This window comes from Haliotis rubra, unplaced genomic scaffold (genome assembly GCF_003918875.1).
Source record: "Haliotis rubra isolate DU_JTF1 unplaced genomic scaffold, ASM391887v1 Scf360, whole genome shotgun sequence".
In the NCBI taxonomy this organism is placed as follows: domain Eukaryota; kingdom Metazoa; phylum Mollusca; class Gastropoda; order Lepetellida; family Haliotidae; genus Haliotis; species Haliotis rubra.
The window spans coordinates 59312-78454 of record NW_025767036.1 but is presented as its reverse complement, the minus strand read 5'-3'; the positions used below and the strand labels follow the sequence as shown (position 1 = coordinate 78454).

Sequence of the window (19143 nt, the reverse complement as noted above, 5' to 3'; positions counted from 1 at the left end):
AGACAGTCAGATAGTTACAATCCCAAAAACATTTCGGAGATGATAATTTAAAATTACACTTGAGTGTTTGACAGTTCATTTGACCCGGCATTAAACCGAGGCAACATTTTCTTTTTCAATATTCGTTCAATTATGTTTTGCCAATGCCACTTCGCTGTTTTAAACAACGTAGGAATCGCCTACATAGCATGAGGTATACACGACATTTAAGTGTTGCGCGAGCCTTTAGATTTGTGTGGTTCTTTAACTAAAGTTTGGCTTCATTAAGTAGCATAACAGATGAGCATAACAGATTATTTGCTTTTTCAAAGCAAGACGGTGAACCTTTGTCAAAATGTGGGAACCTTAACGGATTTTTTTAGCTTGACATAAACTGTCGTGTATTAATTCTGAAACTGCGCAAAAATAAAATAGAAAAAAGGTCCTTGATAGTCTAAATGGGCTTTGTTAAAATGAAGGTATTTGTGCTTTTTATCTAACGACACCCAGAGCAATATCCAGCTGACAATCCAAACTGAGGTCAATTAGTGATAATTATTCGTTTTGTCGTGTCGGACTAGATAAAACGGTTACATTTATAACCCGAAGAAAACGATGGAAATTTGCTGGAATTTCCATTGTTCAAACACGGACTGTGATCCATTTCAACTTTATGTTTGACATTATGCAGGAACCTAACAGTTGCAAACAGGAAAGCTGCAACACATAGTTTAGATTGCACATCGCAGGAGGTGGTATCATGAACTCAACTTCTTTTTGAAACCGTTGAATTATTTACTAGCATCATCAAAAACTGTTCACTAAAGGGTATCTTCTCAGTATGACTACTCCTAGTTTGACTACTCGTGACCATAAATATGTAATGGAGCACACCTACACTTTATAATGTACTGTACCTGTATAGTTGATTACTCCCAGATTGTCTACTCGTGACCATAAACATGTAATGGAGCACCCCTACACTTAATAATGTACTGTACCTGTATAACTGATTACTCCCAGTTTGTCTACTCGTGACCATAAACATGTAATGGAGCACACCTACACTTAATAATGTACTGTACCTGTAAAGCTGATTACTCCCAGTTTGTCTACTCATGACCATAAATATGTAATGGAGCACATCTTCACTTAATAATGTACTGTACCTGTAAAGCTGATTACTCCCAGTTTGTCTACTCGTGACCATAAACATATAATGGAGCACACCTACACTTAATAATGTACTGTACCTGTATAGCTGATTACTCCCAGTTTGTCTACTCATGACCATAAATATGTAATGGAGCACACCTACACTTAATAATGTACTGTACCTGTAAAGCTGATTACTCCAAGTTTGTCTACTCGTGACCATAAACATATAATGGAGCACACCTACACTTAATAATGTACTGTACCTGTATAGCTGATTACTCCCAGTTTGTCTACTCATGACCATAAATATGTAATGGAGCACACCTACACTTAATAATGTACTGTACCTGTATAACTGATTACTCCCAGTTTGTCTACTCTTTGAAATAAACCTGTCACAGAGACTCCCAGGGCCTGCCTATAATGATTAGAAGCCAAGGGAATTGGGGATCTTGTGATCATTCATTGTTTGTGACAATTGTATCTGATGACTACTAACCTAAACACCAGGTCATGTTTAATATATTGGGGATGATTGGGGCAAGTATGAATTTTCTTGATAAGTATTGGATACTGTCCTCCACGAGACTCTAAAGAAATAGTTTACATTGCACATCTCGGGAGGTGCTAACATTAACACAAATACTGTTCACTAAAGTTAGGGGCATATTTCTAAAATCGTAGCCTCCCCAGTACTGATTTTGTTTGACACTATTTTCAGTTAGTATGATGTCTTGGGCTCATGAAAAGGCCTGTAATACTCTCAGATTGTGGTATCAGGGTTTTTTACAGGCCATTATATGTGGTGGGGGTCTGCGAGCATTTTCGTCACATTTGGTTTGCTGCCCGACAACACCTCAAAGTTAATCATTAATAGTTTTTTTACTATCAATCTGACCACTTTCATTTTGACTTCTGTGTACTGCTAAAGGATGTAGAAATTATTTGACATAATTTTGTTTGAAAAAAAATCAAAATGGCCGCCATTTTGGCCGCCATTTTGTTTTGTCGTGTTTTGCCTTCTCAGCACTTAAATTTACATAAAAATGAACACCGAATGTTTCCATTTACATCCAAAGTTGATACTTTTGATGTTTTTTGACACTTGTTTCTCCTAGAGTGATGGCTTGGGCACAAAACAAGTCATTTTGTATGATAATATCGTGGTAATTTAATGTTTTACAGCTTATTCTTTGAGACAGGGGTATTTTAGCGATTCTCCGACTTTTCATGGAAATGTGTGATGGTGATTTATTTAATGGCAGTTAACATTATTTTTGTTACTAAAACAAGTTGTTTTTGTTTTCTCTTTACTTCTAGAGTGACGGCATGTTATTAGGAATGTTTACATATTACCCAGAATTCAAAATGGCTGCCATTGTAGTTTAACTACATATACTTAGTGGAGGACTAAATTTGTACTGATATGAAATCCAAACAACGCATTTGGTGTCTAATGTTTAATACAGTATAGGAATAGAGCTAAATTTCAATGATATGGTCAATCAAAGCTTCACACTCCTAAAATATTTGATGAAATAACATTATCCAGAAGTGTTTGAAAACTATGCTTCATGACCGATAACTACGTCTAAGCTTTGGTTGTAGGTATTCAAATTGTTCTATCAGATAACTCTTAATCACATTTGATACATCCATAAGCTTGCAATTAACCCTCCTTTTCACTTTCTTTCATTTCATATGTTACTTCATGTCAGAATCGGACCTGTAAAGATCCGGGTTAGAATTGATCTTCAATAACCCATGCTTGTCGTAAGAGGCGACTAACGGGATCTGGTTGTCAGGCTCGCTGACTGGGTTGACACATGTCATCGTATCCCAATTGCGCAGATTGATGTTCATGCTGTTGATCCCTGGATTGTCTGGTCCAGACTCGATTATTTACAGACTGCCGCCATATAGCTGGAATATTACTGAGTGCGGTGTAAAACTCAACTCACTCACTCACTCATGTCAGAATCGGAGTCATCTACTGGCAACAAGTCAAAGGTGTTCGGGCAACAATCATCTGCCATACAAATAAACATGCCTCTGTACACACTATATCATTCTTTCTGCTGGCATGCTGACCTTTTGCATTTACACGATGTCAGTTCAACCAATCCACGGGGAGCAGGATCTCTCGACATCAGAATAGGGATAAGCTGACCATCACAAATGCTCCAAGCATGGTCAACTGGTGAAGGAATGTTCATGATTGGTTGCAGAGACTGTTTCCAAACATGGACTTGGTAGTTTACTCGTTCAATGTGATGTTTTAGACTGTTGGATGTTGGTGGGAGGTTTTCATTCAATATCTTGTGTCATCTACAGACATCACTGGATTATTTGGTACATACATAGAACTCACAAACTGGCCACAAGATGTAATGAGTGTTTCTTGAACATCTAGATTGTCACCCAATTGTGTCAATGTTTGTTGGTGATTTTCAGAGGACTTCTGTAAGTTAATTCCCCATGTCGAACGTTCTACACGTTCTAAAATGGGACGGAGTAATAACGTACTTAAAATGAGATTGCCATACTAAGAACGGAATTGCCATACTACGAACGGAATCGCGGCGCTTCAATCTTACTGGGTACGTGTGCGGACGTAGTGCAGTCCGGCATCAATTGCAATACGTTTGTACACAGTTTCCAACTGGTCCATCCAACTCTACTGAACTCTAGTTAGTCGCTATTCCAATCAATTATGTTCAAAACAAAATGAATTGTTCTGAAGAAGCTTGTAGTACACGGTTTTAACAGTTTGCAATGGGTTCTCATTACGTTCTACTCGTTGTTAGTATGTTTATGTAGTTCTCATGCAGTTCTTACTTTGTCAACTCTGTGTGCATTACGATATGACAAGGTAGGGTATATATACATGCGTTTTTAACATGGTCGTCATTTGGGATGGAGTTTCTATGAACAAGTTTGCAGCTGTCAAAATATTGAATGCTGGTTTCCTGCAATTTTTATCGGAAGCAGAGCAAGAGTACAATGAGTTGGTAGAGCAAGAAAGAAGGAAAAAACAAGAACTTGTTGGGTGAGGAACTGGCTTAAACCTGAGAGGTGAATAGCTGTGGGACATTATCATCAACTGATGGAGGAGCTCCGCCTTGATGATCATGAGTCCTTCTACAATTTCTTGAGAATCACCCCACCCATGTTTGATAAACTTCTTGAACGCATTGACCCCTTCATAAATTAGATGTCCACCCTTCTTCTTCCTTGGAGGCATGGTGATGTCAATGTTTCCACCTTGAAACTGAGAACGGAATAAGAATGGGCAGGGTATTTATACAAATCGAACCAGGAAGTGATTGCTATTACGATTGCACGCACTAGAAACGGAGTGAGAAAGTAGTGAGAACGGGAAGAAGTGCCTGAAAATGAGTTGGTTTAGTTAAGAATGAGTTAGAACGGGGTTGTGCGTATTAAGAACGAGATAGGTCTAGTTCAGAATGGATATAAAGTGACTAAGGACGGGACTGGACTGCTTGAAAACGTTGTCCACACGGGGTGAACGGGCAATTTTACCCACTCTAAACGTAACACCAACTGTCTGGGGATGGGGTAAAGAGGAGACAGACGTACTGAGAACTGTTTATGATCAAACTAGCATTGTAATTTATACAAAAGTTACACGTTCTATCCCGTTCGAGCTCACTTTACAATTATTGTTTGGACGAGTCAGGACATCCTAAGAACTACCTTGGTGTGACTCAGGCTTTACCAACAGGTAGCATGGCTGGATCAACAGAACACCATCGTTCGTTCATAAATGCTACAAGACTAGACTTGTTGACAGGACTGCTGATGTGTTTGTCCCATTGTCTTGGCAGTGGTTTGTTTTGCCAACAATCTTGACTCGCCGTTGGCGATCCTCTTTTGATTTGCTCCCCTGCTTTGATTGACTCTCGTCTGGCATACCTGTCCCAAACAACATCAACTCTAATGCAGTCTGTTCGATTCAGAATTGAAGTGAAGTTGTCCCAATGCATATCAGCCAAGTCTCCAAATGTGGAAGCAGTTCCCTTTCTGAACATTTGCAATTTTGCCATTCCATCAACTATATGAACTGGCAACATTCTCTCTTCTGCTAGTATAAGCAGCGAAGGACCAAAACTTCCTTTTAAAGTTCATTTAACAAACCGCTTTTGATGTTCTTTCTTAATGTTCCATCTGAATGAGCCATTGTAAAATGAACACTAGAAATGTCCATGTTCACATCAAGGTTGATGACAAATCCATTCAATCTTCCAAATGAATGATGTCTGCATCTTGTGAACATTGAAAGTGGAGTTGTTGTCCCAAAGGATATGATTCACAGCCTCTTGCATGTTAAACAGATTGGGGCAGAGCAAAGGGATAACTTCATAAGTAGTCGATTGAACTCTTCCAGGACAAACTTGTGGTCACCTTTACATCGACTGAACCTGAAAACCTTTTCTACATTGATTCCCAAAAGGCTGTAAAGCCCAGGGATGAGAAGCTTCACACAACAAATGGATGACAAGTTGGATGTTCAAGAAACACTCATTACATCTTGTGGCCAGATTGTGAGTTCTATGCATGTACCAAATAATCCAGTGATGTCTGTAGATGACACAAGATATTGAATGGAAACCTCCCACCAACATCCAACAGTCTAAAACATCACATTGAACGAGTAAACTACCAAGTCCATGTTTGGAAACAGTCTCTGCAACCAATCATGAACATTCCTTCACCAGTTGACCATGGTTGGAGCATTTGTGATGGTCAGCTTATCCCTATTCTGATGTCGAGAGATCCTGCTCCCCGTGGATTGGTTGAACTGACATCGTGTAAATGCAAAAGGTCAGCATGCCAGCAGAAAGAATGATATAGTGTGTACAGAGGCATGTCTTTTTGTATGGCAGATGATTGTTGCCCAAACACCTTTGACTTGTTGCCAGTAGATGACTCCGATTCTGACATGAGTGAGTGAGTGAGTTTAGTTTCACACCGCACTAAGCAATATTCCAGCTATATGGCGGCAGTCTGTAAATAATCGTGTCTGGACCAGACAATCCAGGGATCAACAGCATGAACATCAATCTGCGCAATTGGGATACGATGACATGTGTCAACCCAGTCAGCGAGCCTGACAACCAGATGCCATTAGTCGCCTCTTACGACAAGCATGGGTTATTGAAGATCAATTCTAACCCGGATCTTTACAGGTCCGATTCTGACATGAAGTAACATATGAAATGAAAGAAAGTGAAAAGGAGGGTTAATTGCAAGCTTATGGATGTATCAAATGTGATTAAGAGTTATCTGATAGAACAATTTGAATACCTACAACCAAAGCTTAGACGTAGTTATCGGTCATGAAGCATAGTTTTCAAACACTTCTGGATAATGTTATTTCATCAAATATTTTAGGAGTGTGAAGCTTTGATTGACCATATCATTGAAATTTAGCTCTATTCCTATACTGTATTAAACATTAGACACCAAATGAGTTGTTTGGATTTCATATCAGTACAAATTTAGTCCTCCACTAAGTATATGTAGTTAAACTACAATGGCGGCCATTTTGGCGGCCATTTTGAATTCTGGGTAATATATAAAAATTCCTAATAATATGCCGTCACTCTAGAAGTAAAGAGAAAACAAAAACAACTTGTTTTAGTAACAAAAATAATGTTAACTGCCATTAAATAAATCACCATCACACATTTCCATGAAAAGTCGGAGAATCGCTAAAATACCCCTGTCTCAAAGAATAAGCTGTAAAACATTAAATTACCACGATATGACCATACAAAATGACTTGTTTTGTGCCCAAGCCATCACTCTAGGAGAAACAAGTGTCAAAAAACATCAAAAGTATCAACTTTGGATGTAAATGGAAACATTCGGTGTTCATTTTTATGTAAATTTAAGTGCTGAGAAGGCAAAACACGACAAAACAAAATGGCGGCCATTTTGATTTTTTTTTCAAAACAAAATTATGTCAAATAATTTCTACATCCTTTAGCAGTACACAGAAGTCAAAATGAAAGTGATCAGATTGATAGTAGTAAAAAACTATTAATGATTAACTTTGAGGTGTTGTCGGGCAGCAAACCAAATGTGACGAAAATGCTCGCAGACCCCCACCACATATAATGGCCTGTAAAAAACCTGATACCACAATCTGAGAGTATTACAGGCCTTTTCATGAGCCCAAGACATCATACTAACTGAAAATAGTGTCAAACAAAATCAGTACTGGGGAGGCTACGAAATCCTATTTCTAGGCCCCTTTTGAGATTCTCCTCAGGGATACGATGGCATGTGTCAGCCCGTTTGCCGTCTCTTAGGACAAGTATGGGTTCCTGAAGATAACCCTTCTAATCCGGATCTTCATGGGGTTTTAAGTACTACACAGAGGACGTCCCCTGCCCTAGCTATCTGGCAACGAATATGTGTTGAAAATAGGAAGACTGAAGTTAAACTAATCATTTGAAAGATGCCTGATCTCTCCTTCGTGGAACAAAGAGACTGCGCAGAGAAAAAATACTGTGTCACTGAAAACCATTAGTGGATCTACAAACAAAATTTCTACCTGTGTGAAACATACAGTTGTTGGCCATAAGTGAGTCATCATTAGTGAAATTCCCATAGACTTGTAACATGTTATATTTGGGATTACACTTTCTTAGTTAAGTACAAATTCTAGTACTTTTTTGAGTTGAGCCCCATCCGGGATTCGAACTCACACCCTCAGAGTCAGGCACCTAATCGCCAGCACACAAAGTCAGCCGCCTAACCTATTCAGCTACCGCGACTTCCACAAAAATAGAAGTCGGACAACTGGTAGACTAGACTGCGGGCTTTGTGTACCCCTTTGTACACTTTGTGTGCTGGCGATTAGGTGCCTGACTCTGAGGGTGTGAGTTCGAATCCCGGATGGGGCTCAACTCAAAAAAGTACTAGAATTTGTACTTAACTAAGAAAGTGTAATCCCAAATATAACATCATTGTTACATTTGACCACTTTCTAAATGGCATTGTGTAATCATAGCTTTCGGTCGTGGGAACCGTGCCAATTAACACCTATCAGAGGGGTACACAAAGCCCGCAGTCTAGACTACCAGTTGTCCGACTTCTATTTTTGTGGAAGTCGCGGTAGCTGAATAGGTTAGGCGGCTGACTTTGTGTGCTGGCGATTAGGTGCCTGACTCTGAGGGTGTGAGTTCGAATCCCGGATGGGGCTCAACTCAAAAAAGTACTAGAATTTGTACTTAACTAAGAAAGTGTAATCCCAAATATAACATGTTACATTTGACCACTTTCTAAATGGCATTGTGTAATCATAGCTTTCGGTCGTGGGAACCGTGCCAATTAACACCTATCAGAGGGGTACACAAAGCCCGCAGTCTAGACTACCAGTTGTCCGACTTCCATTTTTGTGGAAGTCGCGGTAGCTGAATAGGTTAGGCGGCTGACTTTGTGTGCTGGCGATTAGGTGCCTGACTCTGAGGGTGTGAGTTCGAATCCCAGATGGGGCTCAACTCAAAAAAGTACTAGAATTTGTACTTAACTAAGAAAGTGTAATCCCAAATATAACATGTCCCATAGACTTGCATGTTAATTGACTCTTGCAAGATTAATGTTCATAAATTTAGTTTCGGTCGAATTGCTTTCAATGCTTATCTACCTGCTGGAAAATCATCTCAGCTACATACACATTATTCCCATTCAATTTTCCGATGAATATTAAGAAAACTGCAACTATTAAAACAATGTATATTAGACATACCAATCAGTTTAACATGGCTGTCTATGGGATAGATTAAAAGTTGTACTTATGTATAGTGCTTAATCAGGTGCCGTTCGAAAACATCAACGGAATGATACTTACATACTAACATTTGTATAGCGCCGATATCCAGCTCAGCTGCTCAAAGGCTCTTAGTTTTCCCTCGTTCCCTGGATGTCAATCTCAACGGCACATCGTATTGTCAATCTCAACTCCCTGGGGATCATACAACTCTTGCAGCCACTAGGCGCACCGAGTTATTGTGGCATTCCCATCCTTACGAGGTACCCATTCACAGCTGGGTGGACTGGGACACATAGTGACAGTACTTTGTCCAAGTTTACTGCACGTTGCTGTACCCGCAACTGGGTGTTTGCACGTATTCATGTGGCCACCATCTGGTCATATACCAACGGATTCGTGGGGTTCTTTTAAGTGCACAGGGTTGTGTACTGTACACTAGGGGTTGTGACAACACTGAAAGAGTCTGCACACAAAGGATGTTACACCCGGTCACAGGTGGGCTCGATCCCGTCACCTCAAGCTCGCTGGATCACTAGCCTGGCGCTTTAGCAAGTTCGCCCACCGCGCCCCCGATGAAAGAAAATTATGTACACTTAGCTGAAGATGATTTCCAAGATGTTTGCAAAATATCAAAATAAAATAACTTCTACTAAATTTATAACAAATCGTTCTTGCAACAGTTAATTAACGTGTAAGTATATGGAAATTTCACAAATGTTGACTCACTTATGGCTAACTACGGTACCTGTAGTCCTGGCGCGTTCATAACGTTGCATTTTCCATACACAGAAAACAACCCATGACTGCAGCAGGAATAATGGCTTCTGCTTTCGTTATGACATCAGACCTGCACATAAATAACTAGAGTGTTGGACGGTTGAAGACATCCTCTTGATATAGAGTCGTGTGAAATGTGTCATTCTAAATCTTTAGGGGAAAATATACAGAGATGCCACGTCTCACCGGCCTCGTACAGTTCATTTGGGCAAATTAGTGGAAGGGAACTAGCTATTTGAAGGCCATTGAATGATTTAAAATATCGCTCTATCTCAAGCTTAGGCTTTTTATCTTAAAAAAGAAAGTAAGCACATGTCGCTTTATAGGTAACTGTACAGGAAATGCATGCATTTCAACTCTGGGCCCTACTTGTTTGTGACACTTCAGTTTTGGTGTGTGTGTTTTTGTTCAGTCCTAAATTCATTTTTACAGACTTCGGAAGTGTTTTGCAATAATGGAAGGGAGACAACACTACCGAGATTATTCCGAGGTTCCAGCGGTGTAAATGTACTCCATGGAGGAAGTAAGCACATAAAAGAGGCCAAACAACAGTCAAACATATACATGTGGAACAAGTGAACCGAGAGAGCGAGAGACAGACACTGATAAATCGTGCAGCTGATCTCACCCAACAAAAAAATTCTTTATCTGAATGTGCCTCTGTTAATACAATATTCTGAATAACCGTTTCATCACTGTTTTGCACATATTGGTATTGTTTTGAATTTGTGTTGACGAATGATGGTATAGTTTCTATTAAACTGAATGGGTGAATTTAGATTTTCGCCGCTTTTTAGCAATATTCCAGCAATATCCCGGCCGGGGACACTGGAAATGGGCTTCACACATTGTACCCATGTGGGAAAGCGAACCCGGGTCTTCGGCGTGACGAGAGAACGCTTTAATCACTGGGCTATCCCAACGCTCCAAGTGTTCAGAGAAGTCAATTTGATTTATGAGTGATTCCAAAGCAAGTGCATTTCTTTTTTTAAAACAATTGTTGGCAATATTCAGTATTGGTAAAAGATGTCATCACTTAGTAGGGAGTGCTTAGAGTGCTTGTTTTAAGGACAGTCAACAAAGGCCGATAAGCGCCCAGCCGACAGAGCAGTTACGGAAAAGGGCGAGTTCATCCGATTGTGGCAAACCAGACCGGACCACACAGCCAGCGGAAAGGTAGACTGAAGTCATTGCTTGTGACTTTCTGTAGAGTACGTATTGTTGAACTGATAACGGATACCAGTTAATGTGCTTTGTCAAATGTTATTCATTATCTAAGAGAAATATACCAGCGTTAGTGCGTCTTGGAAGTGCCGTCAGGAAGTGCCACCCTACCAAGTCGTGGCGGTGCAGATATGTGTTAATATACTGTAAAATATAGACAGTCAGAGAAAACACCGTGTGTACCTATAAGGGAGGCCAGTCCATGACATCATCACCAGCGTTAGTAACAACAGGGTGGGGTTCGACGTTGTCATAGTAACATGTCAGGACCATATAGCTGCATACATGGCAGAAGGACGTCCTCCATGGTCCCGATGCTGTATGACAGTAACATTATCATGGACGCACATATATGTGTGTATGTGTATACACATAGATAGAGAGATAGGTAGATAGGCAGGAAGGGAGGTAGGTAGGTAGGTAGATAGATGGATAGATTGTATTAAACTAAAAAGACACAAACTGCATCTTACACATGGCGACCGCCGGGCTAAAGAAGAAAGTAAAAGATAATTTCCTGACGTGTTCGTCTGCTTGGAGATGTACACAGACCCGTGTACACTGAGGTGTGATCACACATTCTGCAGGAAATTTGTCACCTCATACATCCAAACCAGACCTGATGCTGTACAGTCCAAGACCATCCCCTGTCCCTGCTGTCGACAAGATAGCAAGGTCCCCCACCCCAGCAGGCCGGTGGAGCAGTGGGTGGGGCAGATCAAACCTAGCATCAGTATACAGGAGCTGATTGACACCTGAGGTCCGAGGTAGCTGTACAAGGTGTGTGTATGTATTTAAATCCAGTGGTGGACTTAACATTGACATTTCTGTTAATTTACAACCTGCTTACTTTCCTAGCCTTTCCATATTTCAACGAAAATGAGTACATGTGTACTTGTGTTTGCAAAGACCTCAAGCATCTGTTGTATGATCTGTCAGCAACTAGGGGAGACAACTCTAGGGGTCTTGTGGTGTCCTGAGAGTGAAGTGGCCCTCTGAGACAAACGTGTGAAGACACACCGGGTGACCCCCATTTCACTGAACCATGACCTATGTGACCTGTCGTCTAGGTCAAAGGTCAGACGGAGGATCAAGTGTAGGGAACACAAGAGAAACCGTGTTGAGTTCCACTGTCAAGACTGTGGGAAGGCTGCCTGTCAGACATGTTGTATCATCTACCACAGAGCTTGTAAGACTGTCGTCACCATTGAGTCTATGAAGCCAGGGATGAAGGCAGCACTGATGGAGAAGAGACTTGTCATGGAGAAGAGACTGAAAGTGAGGTCGAAGAAAGTAGACATAAGAAACGAGAAACTCCCAATTAATCTTATAATCACAGAGTCAGACAGCTATTAACAAGATTAAAGAGGAAGGAAAAAAACCGTTGGATGAACTGAATACCATATCGCAGACATACGCCGGTCAACTCAGGGTTTATGTGAAGCTGGAAGAGATCGAGATGCAGGTGTACAGACAACATTGTGAGTTCATTGACCAGGCCTTGGTATCGGACTGTGAGATGTACCTGTATGACGCGTATCAGTCCTGGGAGTCTGGAGCTGTAGAGGTGGAGGATGTCAGGGATACAGAGGCAGCAGACACCCGGAGAATAGATGACATCAGGTTTACACCAGACACTGACAACGTCCTGAATGCCCTAGATTACCTGCAGCTGGGGAAGATTGACGTCACATACCAGGATCCGGGTACATGTCTGCCATCTCCAGTGCTGGTTGACACGAGAGATGGGAAGGTGGCAGGTGATGAGGAGGAGCCTTACCTACAAGACGTGACAGTTCTGGTTGTAGATGGTGTACAGACATGTGTTGTTACGGAACTATAATAACAAGTGCGTGAAATCTTTCTTCACAAGAAATAATCATTCATGCCATAGTAAGCTTCCCCTGGATAACTCTCCAAACCGGATGACACAGTTGAATGAGAAGCAGGTGATGGTTGCTGTCCCTTTATCCCTTCAGATTGTAACAATATAAGTGACCCCTGAGCTGGTGCTGCTGTCAAACATCACAACACGTACCCAATACTTCAGTCTGGCTGTTCTGAATCCTTCCTGTCTTCCAGCAGGTACTTGGGATTGTGTGGATATCCTGGACATGGCTGGACACGTGTTGAGGTCTGTCTATACAGACAATAGTTATCGACTCTTTGCCGACCCTGACTACTTGTGTTGTCAACAGCAAGGGCAACCCACTCGTGTCTGACTGTGGGATCTCGTCAGTGACATGTCTGACGCCACAGGGGGATGTTGTGTGGAGATACACCCCTACCGGAGACAAAGCACTCAGTAGCTCTCGTGGTATCACAACAACAGGAGACATCCTGTTTGTAGAATGGAACACAGACAAGGTGATACAGCTGACAGAGTCGGGGGAGTTTGTCAGGGAGCTGCTCACGTTAGAAGATAGCGATGAGAAGACATGTGTGATATATTCTGTGATAAATTCGGTTTCTTATTTCTATGCACAGACACGGAAGTGAAAGAATACATGTTTGTCTGATATAAAAATCAAGAGAATGAAAGTCAGTGAAGAGCTGTGGTTTAATCGTTTGTCATTGTCTGCTCCTGACATTCTGTGCATGGGGCTAGTCTGGAAAAAACTGTGGGTTAAGCGTTTATCATTGAATATCGTGACAAACTGTGCAAGGGATTAGTCTGGAAAAGTTTGTGTCTTCACCAAAACGTATGAGCATCGCTTTGTCAGTGAATTGCAGTCATGCAGCATTTCCAACATGAAGTGAAATAGTCCACACGATCCTCAGGTGAAACACATCAGTGGATATAGCTGTTGTGGAGATTCTACTTGATCTCAACAATGTGCTGTACTTGGTGCTAGGATGCTGGATGGCCTATAGGACTAGGTCAGCCTTCCTGGTACCTGAAAGTATATACGTCCTGGGCACAGCTGAAATGAAAGGAAACCACAGAGTGGAATTATTCCACTCCGTTCAAAGCATGCATGAAACCAAGGAGACATATATCCATAGACTAATGTATTGATGGACAAGGACTAGTTCAGCCGTGCTGCTATCTGAAGTATAAACGTCCTGGGCAAAGGAAACCACAACGATTGGCCAATTGTCGGAGTTTCTTCCTCATAAAGCATTCAGTATCGATACACGTGATATATACCTGAGGGTATAGCTTATATAGCCCAGTACAGACATACCATATTCATTAACAGGTCACCTCTAGCAATTAAATGGATCGTATGATGACTCGGTGAAACACATCAGTGGTGAAAGTGGTTGTAGAGATACTTAGGCATAACAATGTGATCTTAACAAAATACGATAACGTATACCATCTATAGTTATGGCGGGAGACAGGTTGTCCACCCATCCACCCGTGTCCATAGTCTTCTTAGATCACACATCCGAAACAAAACAGTCTGGAAAGGTGTCTTAAATCACTTCAAGTGTTACCACACACCCAGGTACCTAATGTACGACGCCTTTATCCTGACTTCTTGTATAATTATGTAGAACATGCCTTTCTATTTGTTTCATTATTACAGTATTGTTTTCCTGCTCAGTATTGTTTTACCTTGAGCAAACATGTCCTCATCTAGAATACTTTGGTAAACACTGAGCATCAAGTGCTGTATTTGTTTTTCTGTATGCGTATTTAGAATGATCTTAGCACCCTTTTAACAAAGCCTGGGTCCAAAAATACACCAAACGATATTGTTTTAGTATTGATCTTTGTGTCCAAGAACCATATTTATAATTAAGTCTTGTGGTCAAGGGTACACCGCGTGTGCCTGTTTTCACAGACAACAATGTTGTAGTGTCAATCCAAGACTGGTTGTTCTTTTTTTCCGATTTTACTGCTTGTTGAGAGTTTATGATTAAATGGATGTACACAGGTTTGACTGACTGACTGAGTTTGGTTTTACGCCGCTTTTAGCAATATTCCAGCAACATCACGGCGGGGGACACCGGAAATGGGCTTCCCACATTGTGCCCATGTGGGGATTCGAACCCGGGTCTTCGGCGTGACGAGCCAACGCTTTAACCACTAGGCTACCCTACCGCCCCAGATGAGCATGAAGACGAGAGCCACACAAAATACTGTGAGTAGACTATACTAGAGTGGACAAGGGGATTTGGTGCCATTTGGCCCTTACTGGTACAGATGTATCTTCCAAATGTAATTGCTGGGACGAGATGACAAGTCTTGTGACATCAGTCTGAGATACTGTCAGTCCAGATTGGAAGTATATTTCAGCTGGTGACAGGTATTCTTTGACGGTGATACTTTTGGAAAATAGAACTTGTGGGTAATTAAACTGGAAACACATAAAGTGCCATTTTGTTCAAAGTATGTTTCTGTCGGTGTTAGTGAAAATGGGCATACACTGTCATGTATATTTTTAAAAACGCGTGTAATTCGATTTTCATAAGATGATTACAATAATAGGAAGGATACATACGCTTAATTGACTATCTTGGGTAACGTTCTGGTTGAACAGCTGCTTTTTGTACAGTAACTATATTACCACTTAAATAAAAGCATGTTTTATGTGGATGAACGGAGCACTGTTCGAGGATTCATGATATGTACGCTAATATTTTCTTTTGGAAACACACATGGAACGGTCCTATAGTAGCAATCCACAGTCCGATAATTACAATCCAGCAGGGGGGTTTGTCGGGGAAAATAATTAAAATTACACTTGGGTGTTTGCTAGTTTATTTGACCCGCCGTTAAACCAATGCAGCATTTTCTTGTATTTCTTTGTCAATATTCGTTCACTTGTCTTTGGTCAATGTCTTTAAACAAAGTAGAAACCATTTTGTCATATTGTCTTGTGGTCAGTGTCACTCTAAATCTTTGGAGATAAATAGATGACACGTCTCACCGGCCTCTTGTATGTCATAGTCCACGAGGGTAAACAAATGGAAGGGAACTAGCTATTTGATAGACATTGAAAATAATAGATCTTCGAAACTTAAGTTATATTCGTAACTGTACTGGAAATGCATGCATTTCACATTTGGTCTGTGACAATACTGTTTTGGTGTATGTGTTTTACACATCACTATGAAGCTGTAAAGTGCTTCAGCTTTATTTCAACGGAGCCTTAAATTGATTAATAGTGTGGAACTGACAGACTGACTGAGTTTGGTTTTACACCGCTTTTAGCAATATTCCAGCAATTTCACGGCGGGGGACACCAGAAATGGGCTTCACTCATTGTACCCATTTGGGGATTCGAACCCGGGTCTTCGGCGTGACGAGCCAACACTTTAACCACTAGACTACCCCCACCGCCCCAACAGTGTGGAAAGTGTTTTGCAATAATGAAAGGGGGGCAACACTACCAAGATATCCTGAAAGCGGCGTTAAAACATACTCTCTCACTCACTTCTGTTACAATTATATGTTTGCATCTATGTAACTATGGGAATGGCTAATCAACACCACCAAGACAATAAGGCATAAAAGAGGCCAAACAACAGTTAAACATATACCTATGGAACAAGTGAACTGAGAGTGCAAGAGACGGACACTGATACTCCGTGTACGTGCGAAGTGTTGCTCCGCCTGCACCTCGCCTGCACCAGCTGACCTCGGCCTGATAAACATATGTTTCTCAATGTGTCTGTGTCAGTATAACATTTTGAATAACTTCTTTTGTGACTGTAAGTTTTAGAATTAGAATTTGAATAAACACGGTATTTTCTCATCTATTTGAATTAATGTTCAGAGAAGTTAATGTTGGTTGGTTGGTTAACGACGCACTCAGACCATTCTAACCCGGATCTTCTGGTAGACAAGCATGGGTTCCTGAAGACCAAGAGTTATAAGTAACCACTACATAACACAGGCATTCAGTTCTTGAACGGCATTTAAAAGTCGGATGAACATGAATACATAACATGGCTCACTTATTGTTTAGATACGTGTTCAAACTCAGTATACGTATGTGTAAAAGATTAAATCGCTTAGTTGGGAAACACAGGGAGTAGGTGTAGAACAGGGAAAGAATTGTAACCAGTATCGTTTATGTTGTTTCAAAGATTTTCTGAAAGTTGCTTTATGGGACATTAAGTTTGTTTGCCATTTTAATGAAAAAATATGATATTGTGCTGTTGCAATGTGTATGTCCTGAAAAGACGTTTCCTTTTGGCTATGTTGAATGTAAACATACCAACACTGGGGGCTTGTTTTATGCTCAGTCAAGAACGGCTGATAAGCGCCCAGCCGATTTGAACATTTACGGAAAAGGTCGAGTTCAACCGATTGCATCAAACCACACCCAAAAACACACCGGAAAGGTAGGCTTAAGCCATTGCTTGTGATTTTCTGTAACGTACATATTGTTGAACTGATAACTGTTACCATTTATTGTGTTTTGTCAAATGTTATTCATTATCTGATAGGGGGCGGTGGGGTAGCCTAATGGTTAAAGCGTTGGCTTTTCACGCCGAAGACCCGGGTTCGAATCGGCACAATGTGGGAAGCCCATTTCTGGTGTCCCCCGCCGTGATGTTCCTGGAATATTGTTAACAGCGGCGTAAAACCAAACTCAGTAAGTCATTATCTGATAGAAATATACGAGAGTCAGTACGTCTTGAAATCAGTGATAATTGTGAGGGTAGGTTGTCTACTTTCGTTATCAGTTTTAACAATGGTAGCACTTGAGCTAAGTGGGTAAATCCAATTATACAAAGGTATTGACATTGACTGGTTCATTGAGTTGAATAATAGTTAGTGTTCTGATGTAATTCCGGTGAAGCTATCCATTCAATGGTTCCTCCTACCGTGTTTTGTGCGATACCTTAATACTGGCGGCTCGGGGACGTGTTGGTCACGTGCGTTGTCAGTGTTTGTTTAACTTTGAAATGGTCGAGGTTAACGGTGAATGAATAGATAACATGTACATGCTCAGAATCGTGGCGGTGCAGATATGTGGGTTGTGTTATCCACACCTGAAGTGCATGTATCTGGCAGGAATATAGGTTTGGGCCGAACTACCCTGTTAATATACTGTTCAGTATAGACAGAGAAAACACTGTGTATACCTTAATGGGGAACGTGGAGGCCAGTCCATGACATCAACAGCAGCATTAGTAATAACAGGGTGGGGCTCGACGTTGTCATAGTAACATGTCAGTCCAGGATCATGTAGCTGCATATATGACAGAAGTTCGCGGGTGAAAACCTGGCTCCGATACTGTACTTAGTAACATATTCCTGGACGACAATCAGCTGAGACTGGCACCACTGGCACGAATATGCTCCCAGAAGTATTATGAACTTGTATGGTAAATAATAAGGTCAATAAGATGTCAGTATTCCCAGTCTGACTGCTCAGATATAGACAGATAGATAGATAGATGATAGACATGTAGATAGATATCCGTTTATATTTACTATGTGTCTGTGTGTGTGTGCGCGTGTTCGTGTACAGCTTCACATACTACGCGCGTATGTTCAGATCTTTCATTGCTACTTGTAGTGAATCTAATTAATTTCTATTAAACTAAGAAGGCACAAACTGCATGTGTATCTTACAGATGGCGACCGCCGGGCTCGAGAAGAAAGTAAAGGGTAATTTCCTGACGTGCTCCATCTGCTTCGAGATGTACTCAGACCCGTGTACACTGAGGTGTGATCACACATTCTGCAGGAAATGTGTCACCTCATACATCCAAACCAGACCAGATGCTGTACAGTCCAAGACCATCCCCTGTCCCTGCTGTCGACAAGACACCAAGGTCCCCCACCCCAGGAGGCCGGTGAAGGAGTGGGCGGGGCAGATCAAAGCCAGCATCATTATACAGGGGCTGATTGACACCTATAGATCCGAGGTGGCTGTGCAAGGTAAAGTGAAAATATCATATGCGTGTGTACGTGTACGTGTGCGTGTGCCTGCGTGTGTGTGTGTATTTAAAACCAGTGGTAGACTTAACATTGACATATGTGTGTGTAAAAAAATACCCTGCTTCCTTTCGTAGCCTTTTTAAATTGCAATGAAAATAAGTTCATATCTACTTGTGTTTACAGGGACCTCAAGCACCTGTTGTACGATCTGTCAGCAACTAGGGGAAACAACTGCAGAGGTCTTGTTGTGTCCTGAATGAGAAGTGGTCCTCTGCGACAAATGTGTGAAGATACACCGGGTTACCCCTACTTTATTGAACCATGACCTATGTGACCTGTCGTCTAGGTC

At 41.2% G+C, this 19143-nt stretch overlaps 1 protein-coding gene across 1 annotated transcript; it reads left to right on the top strand.

The window, feature by feature from the left end:
* The first annotated feature begins 10882 nt into the window (after positions 1 to 10882).
* On the top strand, positions 10883 to 19077 carry LOC124285480 (tripartite motif-containing protein 59-like). The gene is made up of 3 exons (XM_046721724.1): positions 10883 to 10894; positions 18488 to 18794; positions 18978 to 19077. Exons 2-3 carry the CDS (start codon positions 18488 to 18490, stop codon positions 19052 to 19054), a joined length of 384 nt encoding a protein of 127 aa, XP_046577680.1. The 5' UTR covers positions 10883 to 10894; the 3' UTR covers positions 19055 to 19077.
* The last annotated feature ends 66 nt before the right edge of the window (positions 19078 to 19143 follow it).